Source organism: Cephus cinctus, unplaced genomic scaffold (genome assembly GCF_000341935.2).
Source record: "Cephus cinctus unplaced genomic scaffold, Ccin1 Ccin1_scaffold0351, whole genome shotgun sequence".
Taxonomy (NCBI): domain Eukaryota; kingdom Metazoa; phylum Arthropoda; class Insecta; order Hymenoptera; family Cephidae; genus Cephus; species Cephus cinctus.
In genome coordinates this window covers 292,173-310,809 of record NW_014333043.1, presented here as the reverse complement: position 1 = coordinate 310,809, position 18,637 = coordinate 292,173, and the positions used below count along the sequence as shown (strand labels likewise).

General features: G+C 46.1%; 1 protein-coding gene across 1 annotated transcript in view; it reads left to right on the top strand.

Moving 5' to 3' along the window:
• The window catches only part of LOC107267164 (netrin-1), a 53,265-nt gene that overhangs the window by 11,564 nt on the left and 23,064 nt on the right, over positions 1 to 18,637 (top strand). The window contains exon 2 of the mRNA XM_015738481.2: positions 14,043 to 14,231. Within this exon, the coding sequence (XP_015593967.1) occupies positions 14,043 to 14,231 (189 nt within the window). The remainder of the gene's footprint in view (positions 1 to 14,042; positions 14,232 to 18,637) is intronic.

Genomic DNA, 18,637 nt, shown 5'->3' with positions numbered 1-18,637 from the left:
CGTTTGGATTGTTGGAAGAGAAGACAAACGGAAGAGATTGCTACTCCACCCCGAGCGACAGGGATGCTATGCCAGGACGGTGGCAGCAGTGCCAGGGATTCAGATAGCAAATGTTCAAGTTTGCCGGTGGCCGGAAACGAGGGAAATAAATCGGTTCGATACTCCAGACACAGAGAGACGTTTTCCTTAAATCTCATCCCGTGGGCCACTCCATCTCCCAGGGTGGCACTCCGCTGCCACAGCTACCTCTACCTCCTGATGCATCGATCTCTCCCGTAAGCCGCGAAAAGTCACGCTTCCCTCTTCGAAGCGGAACTAGATAGGATGCGGAGACGGAAGAAAAAGATATAAAAAGAGAAAGAAGCCGACGGGTCGGCTATAAATGAGATAAAAGGGATAAAAAGAAAAACTATCTTTCGCGGCGATGCTAGCGCGAATAGCTGAGTAGTCAGTTGGGATCTGGTCTGGCGATTGAGTCGCTTACCAGGTTGGCTCCACTCGGTCTGTAGTAAGTATACACTAGGTACAAGTTTAATAGACAGAGGCTTAAGTGACTTCCAGACGATGACGTTGGTACTGGTCGGCTTGTTTTATCGTTTGCTTTATGAGAGGTTAGCCCTGGGTAGTAGGTAGCGAACTTGAATACGTCCTGCTCTGGCTGATATCACTAGGTGAAGGGCTGATACCAAGGGAGAAGGCTGCTACGTATGACCCCCAAGGGTAGAAGTCGGAAGGTAGGGTGGCTCTGACGCTACAAATGATGAGCAGGTTTAGCTGGGCGATGTAGCCTCCGGCATTTACTCTCTCTCTCTCTCTCTCTCTCTCTCTCTCTCTCTCTCTCTTTCTCATGGTACCCTGGTCTATCCACAGGGTGAGTTAGTTCGCAAGGAACTGGCGAGTAAGGCAACCAGCCATGCTGACTGGCTGGCAGAAACCAAAAGCAGGAGCCAGGAACGGTAGAGGTTTGCCGTGTTGGTACCCCGTCAGGGGCACGCTCTTCCTGGGGCTAAAATAGATTAGCGCTCCCGGCGTGGCAGGGTCGATTCTTACCGGGATCCCAGAGTTCTTTGTAGTCGACACGTGTCTCTCATCCTGTCTCTCTCTCTCTCTCTCTTCGTTTCTCTCTCTCTCTCTCTCTCTCTCTCTCTCTCTCTCTTTATTCCTACAACTCGTTTAGCTCCTTCAGTAACTCCTCGTGCTCCTCTCATATGCGTTAACGTGCACGCACGCCCGTGCGTATTCCCGAAGGATGAATAGCCTGCTTCCTCGTGAAAGGCGGCGCGTGCATTTAGTTAACAGTACACGGCAAAGAGAGAGAGAGAGAGAGAGATGGAGAGATCACCAACCGATTTCTACGTGGGTGTCAACAGAGGGACAGTCAGCTTCGAATTGCATGGAAACATTACGATCGCTTAAAACCCACACAAGATCCTCACACTGACGCACCTACGGCTCCGCTCATACGTACATGCAGGTACTCTTCCTCTTCTGGTACCTTCCACCACTCTGCATCTTGTAGGAGGCACTGGAATTTTGAAATCTATCAGGTAATCCTCGTAGGGCTTTTCACATATGGCATGTATACATATATCTCTATCGTAGCTTCTTCATCCAATATGGTGATACGACTCGGCTTGGACACACCTCGTCCTACTATTCTTGGCGCATCTAAAGACCGGAAAACACGATTCATTAAACGTAACGCGAAATAATTTCCCCTTCGCTCTTTAACTTTATACTCTGCTCGATCAATCTTAGATCATTTTTTTCATTCGTGTTTATCCCACTTTCGATATCGGGGATTCCCTGGACCGTATTTACACGGTGGTCCCGAGAGCAGGGAAATGATTTCGTTCACGTACTGGATTTTACACTCCTAGTTTCAGAAATTACCGAGGGGAGAGATTTTATTTGTATAGGGATGGAACGAAAGAGAGAAAGAGAGGGAGAGCTTAGTGATTCGTCAAGGATGGCAGCCATGTCGAAAGGGACCCAAATGGCTCTCCGGCTCGATCGGCGAAATAAGCTGCAATTTTCTACATGACTGCACTCGCATATTCACCATACTGACAGTCGTCCCAGTGTAATCCCTTTGCCAGTAGACTGGCCCTTCTCTACCGCACAAGAAGAGAGATTAGTCTGTTATTCCCGGAGAATAAATCTGGGCCCTATACAGCTGTTCCACTAACTGTCCTGTCACTACGTGTAAGTCCCATTTTCACATTCTTCTTATACCTGACTCGTCACATTTTCACGTGGGTACCTTGCGTACAGATATTCTCAAAATTGTACCCATTTTCACTTTCACTCAATAACGTTTCATTTCTGGATAAACTCACGGACGCACCGGATCGATAATTTCGTGTTGGGCGTTTTCGATCGCTCTGAAGAATCTCGCGAGATTATGATCCTCATTTATGATATATATGTAATATATATATACGTAGCGAGTTCGTCGTCCCATGCAAACTGCAAACGGCTGATCGTCATAAAAGATTCAGGAGAGTGAGGCTAATGTCCGCTGTTGTGAATTATTTTCACGCTATCTTCTATCTCTTTCTCTCTTCCGTTACCTCGCTACTGTCAGTACTGAGTTACCATTTCCTTTCACTCTTTCAATATATTCATCTCTCTCCAGCATATATTACCGTCCCTTCGTGCTCTCGCTAAATCCAAATCTCGACCGACTCTCGCTAAAAGCTAATGCATATCTCTTCCGCCTCCCTTTTGTTTTTTTTTTTAATACGACCCACGTTTTGCACTTTGCTGTTTACTTTCTTTTTCTTGTTACTGTTACTCTCTCGGCTCTACTAGCAGTTTTTTACTATTATTATCTATCATGCGAATTTAACGGATACTGCAAATATTTCAAGGATTCCCCAGAGCGTTACAATGATATTACTCTCAGGCTTTTTTCACGTTAAAAAGATATCGCAGCATCAGTGGATATATATAGTACGATAATCCACGCGATGGTACGACGAGAAAATGAAGAAAATCTATATTACAGTTACGTTCGAAATGGGTTTGCATCCCATTGCCATTCCAAGGAGTAAGTTATTTTCATTTCCTTTTTTAAACCCATCTACATTAAATGCTCATCTCACTCGTATCTCATCTCCTCGTAACACCCGTTCACATGGAAGCGGGAGTTTACACTGTAAATATATTGATGAATTTACGAAGCACGCCACGATCGCTAATGGTCTCGCAAACAGATTTTCGTCCTACGGCAACTGGGGCTCTACGTCCTCTTTGCGTTTATCTATTCTAGCAGCTTCCGCTGATTCGTTTGGACCATCTACACAGGTATAGACTGTATACAGAGAGAGCCTTGTATTTCATGTCATTAGAATTTCTCTCTCTCTCTCTCTCTCATATCGTATGGTACATAATAGAGCGTGCAGATTCTCTCCTCACTGTTAACTCCATGGACCACATTTGCCTGCGCAAATTTACAAGCAGCGCGCGCCTCGTTTACATGGAAATTATTATACTCGATGACTCACAACTATACGGTCTTCAGTTTCCTCTCTCCCTCCCTTTACCCCCTTCAGACGACTGTGCGTCTTGATACCAATAATATAATATGTTTATTTGATTCGTCTGATTTTCTTCAGGCGGTGTGTACGCTCCTTCATCCATTATCATTTGATACAATTAGAAGTGTGTATTGTACTGTCCGATTTGGTTTTCGGATGAATTATTGTTGCGGGCTGTAATAACAATGCGTACGTTAAGACTCTACACCACCGTTACCGAGAGAGAGGAGACACTTGGTTTTCGAGTTATTTTCATGGGGATGTTTTATCGCGCCTTACGGTAGCGTAAGAGACCATAAATAGGACATGGTTTACACGGCGTTTGCTTTATCGTTGGAAAAATCGTCGCGCAACCATCGTGAAGTTTATACGGCAGTTGGATTTATTCGATGGGTAAGAAGGAGGAAATGTTGGAAGTATCGTCCAGGATGTAATTAACGGCGTGTACTTTGAGAACGGTAAGAATAATTTTTTTGCTTTAATTTTTTTTTCATACCTTATTTATTTCCTTGTGGGAAAACGGCTGCGAAAATATTTCGTCTTTACTGTGATACCAAATTAAGTTTTTTCATTGGATATTGAAGCTTTTGCAGAAGTCTGTCGAATCTGAATCGCGTTCGTCGAGACTTGCAGGACCTTAAAGTCTCCCTTGCATTTTTAGGATGACTTTCAGTGATCCCGCTTTCATCTGTAAGGATCAGAGAGAATTAGAGAAAGGCTACCGCAGGATGCGTCGTTGCTATGTGCGTTTTAAGATGCAGTTAGAACTTTCACCCGAGAATCGATGGTATCGTGGGCTTGATATAAATCTGGCGAGTGGCGCGATTGGTCCATTGATGGATACAGATAAAAATCCAGTAATCTAGCTGCTGCTAGTCTATCCATTCCTTTGGGTATTTAAAATATCAGGGATACGAACGACAAATTTAACGCTCCTGACCGAGACTTTACGAGCGCTCGTGAAAGATCAAGCGTGCCGATGCTGCTGGACCTCTTCGAAGGATATTTATTACGGGAGGACCTTGTATACCTGTGCGCCAAAGTCCCGTATAGAATTCCTATGGTGTCTTGGAGCCTGCATGGGTATAGGTCCTACGTGGTCCTGATCGTGTCAGATCTCTACAGGGCTATTCAGCTTAAACGTACCAGGCTAGATTTGACAGCTGTCATAGATCATTTCAGATTTTATATATTAGGCGCCATTTCAATGAAAAAAAAAGAACTTTTCGATACTCATTAGAAAATCACGTGAAATCACTTAAAGTATCGAGTAATCTACTGTCATTAAAGTGTGACATAAGTAGGGTTAAAGATAAAAAGATTTTACGATTTCTTATACTTGCTGCGAGTGCGAAAGAGACAGATTTATGTACACTTACGTACATATGTAAGATAAGGACATTCCACTTAAATGCCTGAGATTAGGGTGATAACTATACCCAACTGAGACATAAATCTTGCTCTCATATTCTTTACATAAAACTATTAAATACAAAAAAATCCCTAAAAAAATTTTAAGTACAAGTTGCTATACTCCAGCTGAATCGCCCTGTATATAGATAAACCTTCTATACGATATATCCATTCCTTGCTCTAATATACTTACTCATCCTTCCCGATTCTTCCAGACGTCCTTCGCACCCTTCCCGTTCCCTCGAGGCCTCAAAGATCCACCCACTACTCTATAGGATAGAATTCAGAACACCATAGCCATAGATCGTATACCCATATAGTATATAGGTGGATACTTGTGAAGGTCCACTACCCTACAAGCATCCCATATAGCATAGATATTACCTGAATCGGCAGAAAATCTGTAGGAGACTCACGTGAAGTCTGTGGGACTTTTCCCTCTTTCCCTCTTTACCCTGATACGTCTCTCGCATCGAGAATGGCGCCCACGGACGACGGGCTCGTTCACAAATTGCTTTCATTGTTCGACTAATGAAAGCAATAACTTGCTCCGTGTGCGTAAACATGGCGATGCGTGCGTGGATGCGTGGATGCATTACTCAGTGCGCGAGTGCGTGCATCTCGTGGCACGTATCGTGCGAGGGTACGTGAATCGTGGACGTTGCGGCCAAATAACGTAACGCATCGATCATCCTCCCTGCCAATTAACGGGCTGCTCGTCGCGCCGTTACGCCATTCCGGAACGGGCGTCGTTCTGGACTTCTAAACGCAATCCTCACACTCCCACATCCGCGTCTCCTTCGTATCCTATATAACATCCCCTGGGTATAACCGCGTTACGTATATACGTGCTCTGCCACTACCAACAGAGTTTCAGTAGACGCGGTAGAAGTTACGCGAAGAATCCTTGGCTAGTGACACTCGCCGTATCCCTTTTAGGTTAGCTTGCGTTTGGCTAACAACACCACTCGAACCATTACCGCGGGAGGCACATGATTTATTCGACGTTTACTCGCGGACTTAAACTCTCGTTAAAATAACCCCTAGCCTGTCGTCTATATGCTTTTTCACCTGAAACCACACACTGTACATACGCTTTGCAACTGTTGCAGCACTACGCGTGCGACTTGCTTCGTATTGCTTCCGCTCGTGGCGCTGCTGGACGCTTAAAGTTTTTCCCTTTTAAAAGGTGACCGTGTATCGTCTATGTTTTATTTTGTCTTGGGCATGCGGTTACAACAACGAGTTAGACAAACTACTAGAATTGACTGTCACGTGGAATTATAAGTGTAATTAACAGTACCACGTGCATTGCTTAACGGACCAATGGGATTACCTGACTAAACACACGTGGCTCGTTTTGAATTTGGCGCACGATTTGGATCCTGCTACGTGAGTAGGATAGACTATTGCAGATAGTTACTAGATTCCCACCAAGGATATCGATCGTCGGTGGGGTTATTTTTTTGGTGGTTAATTTTTTTTTGTCCGATGTACATATAAAATGAAACTCAAAGTCCAATGGTAATTGGTCTGGGTCGTAAATTCGTTGAAGTGCAGCTACGCGTGTACGCGTGTAGGCATTTCCACGCCTCGATGGAGATTTCGTGCGTTTTATTTGACTATCCCTACAAAGATGACAGAGCTATGTGCGTCTGGATCCGTACCGCATGCGTATTGAGGTACGGAGAGAGGTTGCCGGTTTTGAACGCAAGACAGGTATCATTGTGTCTAATGAATGGGGACTCGTGTTTACTCTCTGTAAACAGACGTATCTTTCGTTCTCACGTCTCACGGACTCTCTTATGGACGCCTTTTTGTACATACGAGTACATATGTGGTTTGCGTGATACTGTAACGTGCGTAGGTATATTATATCTGGAGACTAGATATAGTGAGTGCAGGCTGTGTATACAGTTGACGAAGATGGTGATGTGAATAAAATAACACTTTATAATATATTGTTTGACGATCGAGGGTGATTCTAAGAAGTTTTTTGGTATTGTGGAGCCTGAGGGTATAAAAAAGGCGAGGAGGGACGCAGACGATTGGACTGCTGCCGTTCTTTCTATCTTGGCGGGAAAATCTCAGTCTTGGATCTGTTTTTGGCCCTTCTGAATTATAAGCGGCCCAATTTGGAGGAGCATTCTTTTGGAAAACACGAGCCAATTTCATGTTCCGGGCCATTTAACCGTCCGACGCCGACGGTTACGTCGATCCGCGAGATAAGAAGTTTTATGTGGGCTACGCCATATTTTCCAGGGGATGCCTTATTATTTTTTATTGCGAACCTTATTCGCCTTTCCTTTACATACGATTCTTTTCTCTTTCTCCCTTTTTCTTTCTTTCTTTCTCTTCCCTCATTCTCACGTCCTTCCAACTCGATGAAGTTTCACACTTCGCGCCAATGAACCAATAGTATCTTTCTTTTACGTTCTCGTAAAGTATAAAAAAAAGTCATTCCCAAAAAGCATGCAAAGGAACAGAATTTTATATCCGTCTGAGACAGTCATACGTTTATGTATCTCGTACTTAATAGGTATATAATAAAGAATATATATATATGCATGCGGAATTGAATTTCCAAATCTCTAGAGAAATTGCAACAGCATCGGAATCACTACAGGCAGTAAGTTTCGTTAGGATTTGCCGGTGTTCGCCGATAGAGGCGCCACGGTATAATTTATTGGCTCGTAAATTTTCGCTTTCCCGAATAATAATCTTTCAGTAATTGGACGGTTCTCGGTTGGGTTTTCCTCTGGAACCGCGAGTAATAATTATGCATTGGTCCAGGATGGATGCTGGGGGCTTTTCTACGGGCATAGCGGGATCTACTCGACGGAATAAGGAACGCGATAAATATCTAGATAAAAGAGCGAGAGAAAAAGGGAAACCGGTTTAAAGGGTCGTTAATCGGTATATCCCTTCTGTATCTTTTATACCCTTTACATATATATAATATATGTATACACGCACTATATATAGGTATACTTACATGTTATATAGAAATACACACCTGAAGCACCAGTATTCGCAAAGACCCTTAGACCGATTGGACTATACGCCGACGAGATCCGGTAGCCACACGATTTTAAATCCCGTTAATCTCGTGCAATCCCCGTGACGCGATTTCACGCTTTCGAAAATTCGTGCGGCACGCGTTCACGCGTCCACGGCATTCAGCGCCCAGAGAGGATTACGCCTCGACTCGGATTAACACCTCCTAGCGAAGCCCGAGAGTAGATCTTTCCGTTCCCATCTGTATACGTTCACTCTGAAGTGAGCGACAGAGAGAGAGAGAAAGAGAGCTGGAGTTTACTAACGTCAGAGAATAGATAAGAGAGTGAAGAAGATAGAAATCGGTATGGAATAAAAAGAAAAGTAAGGAGAAAAGGGCGTGGGCCCAGCATCCTCAGACCCCAAAATTCTATACGAGTGACTTCCACCCGACGAACCCGCTGATGGCTGACCCAGGGTTAATTGCACCCTCAGCGGGACTTCCAACTTGCGCCACGCCTTACTCACCCACGATCCTTACGCCACTTCCTGGCATCGATGACGAACCCTGTAGATCTTGCTAAAAAGTTGACGTTCCTACGACGTCGCTGTCTATCCGAAGCTTTTTTTTTTAATTTCTTTGAAAAATTAATCTCTCTCTCACTGCCCGTGTCGTGATACGTCTCTCTCCAAGATCTGTATTATTTCTAATTCACGTTCCTGTATAAGCGTCCAAGAGTCGCGTGTCTCTCGCCACGTGTAACACGACGCATGCATTTACCCCAAGGGCGGTCGGACGATTTCGATCTGGCCTCGGTGGGATATCGTGTTTACCATGATCTCGATCGAATTTCAAAGTATCCCGCCAGCGGGACCATCTTCTACGAATTAGAACTGACTGTACCCATATAGCGACTGATAGTTAGCTACGCCGCTGTAGCCGGATGGTTTTAGTCTCTAAAGGAGGAGCCGGCGGTAGCGGAGACGAAAGGGGTGGTAGGGGAGCTTAGAGCCAGAATCAAAGTTCACGTAGGTCACGACTTTCCTAACCCCCAAAGTAAGTGCACTCTTGGCGAATCACTGCGGCGTCTGCTTTACGAAAGTGAATTTCACTAGGCAAAGGGGGCTTCTTCGGCATCGAAGTGGGAAGTGGTGTCTGCGATTCCTCGCGTTATACGATCACGGACCGAGGGTTCCCTTTAATCCGGACAAATTGCCCTGGTGCCAGGAGCGAGCGAGAGGCAAGGAGAAGGGCACGGAGGGAGGTGTGTAAAAGGCCTAAGAGGAGTGTATGTACTCCGAGTGAGTGCTTGTCGGTAGATAGAGCGAGACGAATGGTAAATGGAGCATACGGGTACGAGAAGGACGGACTGTATTGGCCAGCCAACAATGGGGCTTTAAGAAGCGAGATGGAACTATGCTCCAGATGAGGATCTCGAAGAAGGGGATCTATCGGGCTGGTACGCATGCATCGCTCGTTATCGAGGCAAGTGCTGGCTCTCGTCGTTCATTAGAGTGTCATTATTGGTCCAGACGGGCCGTGTAACTCGATCAATTAGCTACTTCGAGAGGCACATCCCGGCTAGATTGAGTTAGGCTTCACACACTCGGCACCCTTTATAGCATGGTTGCTATCTATCTGCGTGTCTTTGTCTAGCACGTTCTTCGTCCTTTATCGTGCATCCTTTTTTTTACGGGTTCAGGAAAGTCTTCGTCGGACAGATACGCGAGAGTTAATTCGTTTAAAGGTTCCTGGTGCCAGCTTTGACTCCCTCTGCTCTCTGTATCTGGGGGTTACACCCATGCGTTATTTTTTGGCTCCTTTTATTTTTTTGGGCAGCTTTTCTTTTTACTGTTTTACCATAATCTTTCTTTTTTTTTTTTTTGGCGGAGTCTACAGAGAGCCGTGCGAGGTGCGAACCAAGCGGTGACTTTTAAATTATGGAGTTTGGGGCCTGATTTATCGTTCGCTCTCGCGCTAGTGAAAATCCCCGGAAAATTAGCCGGAAAGGATAGCGTCGTTGCGATATCCGCCTTCGGGGAAGATTGGACTTTGTGCTATATGGCGTAGCTCCTGCAACATCATTATCGCAGGAAATGCCGAAGAGATGGTTTTCTTGGCTCGATATTTTTATAGATACTCGAGCCTGGATTTCGGCATTCGAGAGACTCCTGTTCCCTAGGGATCTTCTCTTTGTCTATCGTACGCACATACGTACGGCACACGAGGGAAGGGGATGGAATTTTCTTAACTCAAGGGCAGCTTTCTTTGTAAGATTGAAATGTTAACTGATAAACTCATTTTTTATTTCACTTGAGCCTATGGAATTGGCGATTAATTTTACAACTTTACGATATTATTTTTTTTTATACAATATCACTCACTGATGAGCTCAACTTTTTGAACGAATCCTATGTGTTTTTTTTTCCACTTGAAGAATTTCAAGATAACGAACCTGCCTCTGGATAAGCTCTATCGCACGGATCGATATCTATCTATTATAGTGGTTATGGAGCTTGATAGGGAGCCATTGAGAAAATTCCGTATGCGTCAGTCAGGTGAGAGAAATGGGAGATGATGGGAATGAGAGTGAGTGGCTATCGTTTGACTAACAAAGCCGATGCCGCTAATTCGCTCGTCAGAGATAATACCGTTCATCCTAATCGTACTGTAGTATAGTAGTGAGACGTAGAGAGAAAGAGAAATAGACAGAGAGAGAGAGAGAGAAAGAGAGAGGGAAGGAGAGACGGAGGGAGCTCAAGCAGTAGAGGATCAGAGCGTAGCAATTAAGGCCGCCTTAAACGGGCAATTTGTCCAGGATTTCCCAGCGAGCTGAGATAAAATTCCAGGCTATCGAATTAAGGAAGAGAATTTTCCCTCTCTCTCATTCCTCTTTTCCGTCCCCTCTTCCACCTCTCTCTCTCTCTCTCTCTCTCTCGTCTCCCGTCTCAGTGTAAGGTGACTCGTAGTTGGAAACTCAGTGGTAGGTCGTGTCGCCTTTTGCCTCTAAAGGCAGGGCGTCCTTAAGGTGGGGCCCAACGCTCATGACGATGAGAAAGGATTAAGTAAGGCTTTCGAGGTAAAGGAGCGACGGTGCGTTTAATTCATTATTCCGAGGGCGTCGCGCCGCTCAAAATTAAAATCAGTTCATTAAGCGGCGCTACGTGGAATTTTTTCCTAATTCGAGATTGCCACCAATTTCTATCCTCTCGTTCCGTTATTCCAATGTTCCTTTCGTTAATTGTGACGTTCCACGATGGTCACTGTTCAGGAGTCTCTTTGATCCTAGATCTGTGTATAAAAAAGGAAAACTGAACGTGAAACTTTTTTTTCGAGTAATAAGTGACACCAAAGTTGTTATATTCGGGTTGGCTTCTCGCTAAGCATGTAGCAAGGTTAACGCTGATGAACTCGGCGCAATGTGAGGATGCGAAGAGAGTGCAGGAATGGGGGAACGAGGCCCCGAGAAATGAGGATTTAAGATGGAGGCCCGGAATGCCTTGCACGCCTTGCACTCGTTATCGAATCGTTAGCAATTTAGCGCCTGGGAACGGGTTCGTAATTATTTTATTAATTTTATTACAGTTTTTACGGGTAACCCGTACGGGATGGTAGGGAGGGATATGCTGGGTGAGAAAAGTGGCTGGCGGCACGTAACGCCAGACCAGTCTGCGATTACTGAAATCGAACGTGCAATGGGAATTGAGTGAGAGAGAGAGAGAGAGAGAGAGAGAGAGAGAGAGAGAGAGAGAGAGAGAGAGAGACAGTGTGTGTATGAGATATATAGAAAGATTGAGAGAGAGAGAAATAGAGGGAAGAGAAAAAGAGAGAATATAGATACAGCCACGAGAAGGACGAGGAAGCGCGAGCTCCTGGACAAGCCAAGTCTCCTTACCAAATCGTTCGGCAATTTACCAAGCAAGCAAACGTGTTCGTAATTTTCTAAAAGCCTGAAGCCTAAAGAGGAACTCGGGGGGGAATTTTCAAAGGCCACGGGACGACCAATTTTCCTGTGTCAGATTAACCGGCAGGGATTCGACGCGGTTCCTTCCCGTGGGAACGATTACCGTCGCACCGGGATTACGTTTGCAAATTGAGATCCGGAACTTCCCAGTCGTCTAATTACGAGATAGCATCCGACACTTCTCTTCCACTTCCACTTCCTCTTCCACCAAGCCATTAGACTCCGTATCTCTTATACTTTCCTCCACCTTCTTCACCTCTGGACCCTCGGCTACGTCACCGCGGGACATCCTAGTGGAGCCTTCATCCTGAAAGGACACGGGCGGTCCTGTGTGGGTCGCGTTCGAGAATCCTGTCAGCTCGTTAGAACAAAACGGCCTGAGATAAGACAGCATCCTCAAGGACCACCCCTCCTTCTCCGTCTCTCGATCCTCATTCCCAAACGTGGTCCTGGTCGCTCTGGGAGCATGAAAACGGCCGGCGATAGGGATGCGATAAGGACGTTCGTGTAAAGGGTGTCAGAAGTCTCGGTTATAAGAGAGAGACACAACCGTCAGCTCGTTCATTCCGTAGAAGTGGTCCAGGAGGAGACGGAGGCTGAGGAAACCCTAGGGGATGCCACATAAAACAAACCCCAGCAGTCGCTGGTATATATATACCCTCGTCCCATAACCTCAACGACGTAACTCTTACTTAGACTCTCCGTTGTACTCGTATATGTATATATATGGTGGTTCTACGATTTTCAAGATCGTTTATAACGATCCGTGATTAATTACTAATTACCGTGATCGATCGTACGAAAATAACCTGCGGCTTATTCCATCCGATATCTAGCGGTCCATCCCTCTCAACGTTCGCTGTGTCCTACATGCTTCTACTATACTGTTTCATGATATTATACAAGGTCCCAGGTCCCTTACTTACTGTTGCTTAATAACGGGAACACCCTATGGAATTTCAGGTAGTAGTGATTCGTTATTAATGATCGGATCACTGGAGGATCCGCTCTATCGATTACTGGTCCAAGGGCGCTTTCTTCGTCGATCCTTCTCGATTCTACTGGATCCCTATTACGGAAAGAGTGAGACAGATGACGAGAGGGGCCAAGAGCATAAAGCGCGAGGGGAGGAAATGGTCTCGGCGATGCGTGTCCGACTTCTGCTGCCTCAGGGCATCGATCGTCATTTCGATCGATCTAGACTCTTCGTACGATATCTTTTCTCTTTCTCTTGGCTTTTTTATCCTCTTTTCTTTCTTTCCCCGAATACTCCAAGATCAAACAAGATAATGAAAGGATGGACGTACGGGCGTGGCGTGCACGAATGTTTGCTATACGTTTAGCCGACTATAGGAAACCTGGCGGAACAAGGGGAACCCGGGAGTCTTGGGGCTACCATATTCTTGGTCTCCCCACGGTAAACGAATTGTTTCCACAAGAAGGGTATGGACTTCCGGTCTTAACGAGTGTACCCGGAAGTGACTGACCCGAACGGTCGTGGCACCTCTTCTCATAAAGACTGACCATTATCCCGATTCTCTGTTGACGTAATGACAATGGAGAAAAAAGAAGCGTGACTAGCGCCACGGGTCTTAACGTCGGAAGATGCTGGTACTACTGCTAACGACGACGTTATATAACAGCTCGATGTAAAATGAGGGTGACGGTCTTGAAAAGTCGATGGGCCGGCGCATCAAAACTTTTGAGGAGGTACATAAGAACCTACCAGATTTAAATAGGAGGATGAGTCTCGTGGCCTATATGGCCTGGGGGATATAACTTTTAATCAATAACGGCCATAAAACCGGCAGAGAACGCAAGCCCTGTGACTGTTAATGAAGACGCCTCACGGCGTCTTCGCCGAACCAATAACGACGCAGTGGACTAATTATTTCGACAACGCGATCGAGTTCCACGTGGTTGGCAGCCTTGATTATCATACAAGGAATAAACTTTGTTGGTACGAATCGCGTGCTCAGTTAATGATATGTACGCATTTCATTCAGCGGGGGACCCTTGTATATCTGTAAGCGTAGCAACGTCATCGCATACCATCCTATATTATATAGTCTCATTGAGACCTCTTGCACGGCATCACTTAAATCGGTCCATTCTTTGATTTCAGTGTGCAACTGCAACCTGCACGCGAGACGCTGCAGATTCAACATGGAGCTGTACAAGCTCTCGGGACGCGTCAGCGGAGGCGTCTGTCTGCAGTGCCGTCATTTTACAGCAGGACGTCACTGTCACTATTGCCGCGAAGGATATTACAGAGATCCCGCAAGACCCATCACGCATCGTAAAGCCTGCAAACGTGAGTACACTAAAAATTACATATGTAACATGTATATCTCGTGAAGTCTTGAGAGTGTTAGCAGCCATGAAGCTTGCGCCACGGCGATTCGAGTTTACCGCAGCGTTATATATCTTTCCTTTTTCCTTTCTCTTTCTCTCTTTAATCTCGACTTCTTTATGTCCTTGCCCGCGTCGAGTCGAGCCCTTCTGCCTTCGGGCTACCGAGCCTCTTCGATTTTGGACATTGGTCCAGTATCTGTTTAAGATCTGTTTACGGTCCAGCATCTTCCAGTGTCGTATACCATATTCAGTATGTACTTGTAAGTCGTTGTCGCAGTCGCGTAGCAAAGAATTACCACGAAACCGAACACTTGTCCCATTCGTCTCTGTCCCTTGCGCGGCTACAAAGTGGTTACCAGCTGAGCAACCCCCTAATCTTGGGATTCAATTTATGTACGTTTGTCTAGACTCATAAATGGCTCTGGGGATAACGATCTACCACGCGGTTGTAGTCGCGCGCTCGCGCCCCCTGCGTGCTCGTTCTCTCTTTCTCTGTCTATCTTTTTCTATCTCTTACTATCTCTTTCTCTCTTTACACACACTCTCGGCGTCCTTGTCGCTCCACTTTATTACTCCACAAACCCGCTGCTCACTCCATTCATTCTTTTTGCACGTGTAGGTACGGCTGAACGTTCGAATTCGTAGGGTGGTATGCCTGTAGGTATTCAGATTTCTGGCTGTTAAAAAGAGGGTGCGCGTAACGTTACCTTAAAAGAACGTAGGAGTTCGTGCATTAACGGCTGAAGGAGATGCCGGGTAGTTATTATTTTTCGTCAATGGTTCGCGCGATATTGTTCCTATTACGGTACTAATGGCGATAAGGGTAAAAAAATGTGAATAGACAATAAGGGTAGTTTCGTGAAAAAAGTCTGTGGTTTCAAACGGAAAAAAATGGTCAGTATGAAAAGATAGACCGTCCACGAGTAGTAGCGTTAGATACATGTCTATAAACCTTGGGGAGAGTGAACATCCCTTATTAATACGTATCCATGGTAGTAAACCAGCGTAACGCGTGTATCGAATCCGTCGTATTTATGGTACATGTGGATGCGCATCCGTCCAGTAGCTACAGGGTCGGATCTCGTTGCAGAGTAATATTAGAAACTACCCCTGTTTGCCCAGCACGCGTGACCGTACCGAACCGATACGTTTGAGCGGGCTCCTCTTTGCATCCGTACACCCCCTAAAAGCAGCCGTGTTTACTTGAGCCCCGCTTCTAACCCCCCGAGCAAGGGTTGCTTCCCAAACAGAATCGGTCACCTAGGACCTGCAGGCGCGCACAGCGCCAGTAGCATAAACTATAGCGGATTCGTAACCGCCGAGGACGCCATCATGGACGACGTCCTTTCACCCAGGGCAATTAATACGGAATTTGGGTCGCGTAAAAGAGGGTTGTTGGGACGCCCACTAGTGTAAACTATTGCTTGGCGAACTGGGCCATTTAATTAATAGTACGTTTAAGCTTTCAGTTCCTTTCGCATCGCTTCGCTAAGGATTTACGCGCGGCACCTTCTTCCTGCTCAATGGCTGACTATGACGCCCCGGCGTCGGCGTCGGTCTCTCCTCGAGCATATACGCGAAGGTGCTTGAACCCGATACCAAGTACAAAGCTTTCTCGCTCACTCGGCGTACGTTAGCATATTCATTACTCGCCACTTAAACGAGGGTTGAAGCTCGAAGTCTGGAAGCTTCGACATTTGAGGTTTGAGCTTGCACTGGGATCAGCACTATTACTCTTGCTCATCCCTCACTCCTCTCGCTCACTCACTCACCCTCTATCTCTGTCTTGGGTTCCTCTAGTTCTTTACTTCCTGAACTCACTTTGTATCTCTCACTCTCTCACTCTCGATCCTCGACTCGGAAAGACGCTACCCGAAATCGAGTGGCACTCGAATCCCTGAGCGTCTATTATCTGCCATTCAGACGTACCTACGTGGTACGGTAGGTATTACCAATATGCACGTGTCGCATATGGTTAGTCAGTACACTCGGAAGGAAAAAGAAATGACATTGGTCTCATCGTCGTACCGTTTACATTCCATGAATGTTATTACTTGTACTCTTTTTGTATATTGTTGATTTATTTTTTTTACCTTCAAGTTAACGCGAACGTCATATATGCTGCACATGGATACATAGGTGCTCCGCCCGATACGTGTCAGGATTTAGTTACCTTGCGGTTAGAACATTCCGTTGGATGTAAATATTTGAATGGTGAGAAACCACGTGTCTGTACAGAGATCGAAGGGAACGAGGATGCTCGTAGCATTCGTAAAACGGCAAAAGGTACGAGGGTCCCCTCTAAGGATTATTTTAATAAGATTATAGCAATTAGGGGATGGCGTATTCGTCATACCGAAAATCCTTTCACGAATTCGTCCAATTAGATTTCGTTAAGGAGCTCAGGGCGTCGCGATGCCCGTTTCTTGGATACCGCTCGTGGCATTTCCGTATCTCCACCCTTGTTTTAATAAAGGCTGCGGAGCCAGCTAGTCGGTCGCTCCACCATCCGAGGGTGCAGAGGTCAAGGGGTTTACCTGGAAAACAATTGAAGATCGGTTCAAGAAGCAGTGCGAGGAGTGGAATTGGAGATCGAAGTGTGGCACGTTGCTAGTACTGAAGTGATTCTTCGAAAGGGGCTGGGGATGAAGGAGTAATGACGAAAGGCGATGAAAGGTATGAAAGCGGTTGAGGAGTCGAAGAGAGAAGCTTTCTTGCAAGACTCGATAGACTGAATTATGGATTCGATGTATCGTCTCGAAATGTCACTGACCCGACCTATCGATTACGCGAAGCTTCGAGACTTTGTAAACTGTGTATCTTTTCCTCTCTCTCTCTCTCTCTCTCTCTCATTCACCAGCACATCTCGCACACTAGCTTCACTCAGACTACCACTAGCCTCATCCTCGCAGGTATTAGCATTGCCAAGTGGAATAGCTGGTGGAATGTACGTGGAATACATGCTCCGTTGTAGATTCCTTGCCAAGTATTTTTCTTCGTCTCTCCTCGTCCCTCTTCGTAAGCTCTGTCTCTCTCCCACTCCCACCAGAGATACCGAGTATCCCCTGGCAGCATCTTTGTTTTTCCTTTGACTCTCGTCTCTTTTTCCCCTCTCTCTCCTCTACTCGAGGCGTAAGGCGTGTATCGCACGTGGTAATTGCGCGCATAATTCAAGGGCGCGGCTCAAGATCGGTACAGGATCGGCAAGTCGTGTCCTCGTGGCACTTTAAGAAAACCGATAGGGTTCAGCAGCTTGTCGCACGTAGCGAGTCCCGCCTGAGGTTCCCTGAGATCTCGGCCCCTCGCGACCCATGGATACCGGATAGTTGGGTACGTCTTGCAGGTGGTCCTGGCCCTCTCCTTTTTTCCTCGTCTCCTCCCACTTCTTATTTCTTCCCTTGTTACGTACACTTGGTATCCCTGATGGGGTCGCTTTCATACACGCACTACGTGTACACTGTGCTTAGGCCCTTGGCCCTTTGTCCTTTTGCTTTCTCATTGGCCGAGGGGGAAGCCACTCGCTCGGAAAGCAGCCGTGTTCCTTGCTGGACACGCGACTCCAGACATTAGCCGTCCCTGGTTATCGGATTTCGCCCATTACACCTACTGAGATTTATTAGCCCTTCCTCTCCCCTCTCGTTTCTTACCCTTGTGAGAGACCTACCCCCTCTGAGTTCTCCAACGTCTTCGCCTTATACATATGTAAGCATTATACCGCGTTGAGGCTGAAGATCGGGGATCGACCTGGGTTATGTATCTCTGGACATATGTGGGTACTCGTAAAGTAGCCAAGAATCGGATTGGACTCATGTCACGTGTCGAATTTCGAGACCTTTTTTTTTTTTGAAAACTTGTACGTTTCAGTCGGCTGGTCAGCAAGATAACGCTTCTCCGGGTTGCTAGATAGGGATGAGGGTTGGCCTATGTGTATATATATATATATATGCACTATCCAATGTATCAGTGGGCTTGAGCTATACCGGGTTCCGCAAACGGGGCGAATTTCCAGGACAAGGCTTATCGACGCGGGGCGTCCCTCCCTCATGAAAACGCACCGCGTGCCGGGCGAGATCGAGATTTATAGAGGGATATCCGGACGGGTGTTGGGTTTCAATTAAATATGATCGATGAACCTCACCGGGGATAGAAGCCGCATTCCCTGGGGAAGAGATTGCAGGTATACTTTTCCTTCGATAAACGACGTCCCGCTACTATAAATATTTTCGCGAGTCTGATATTTGTTTGGATGATACTGCGTTCCTTGTTATACTCTCTCTCTCTCTCTTTCTCTTTGCATATACGTAAATCCGTAGGAGCGAGATAGGGCGCGAAAACGAAAAAACGAGTGCATCGACTGGTGGGTTT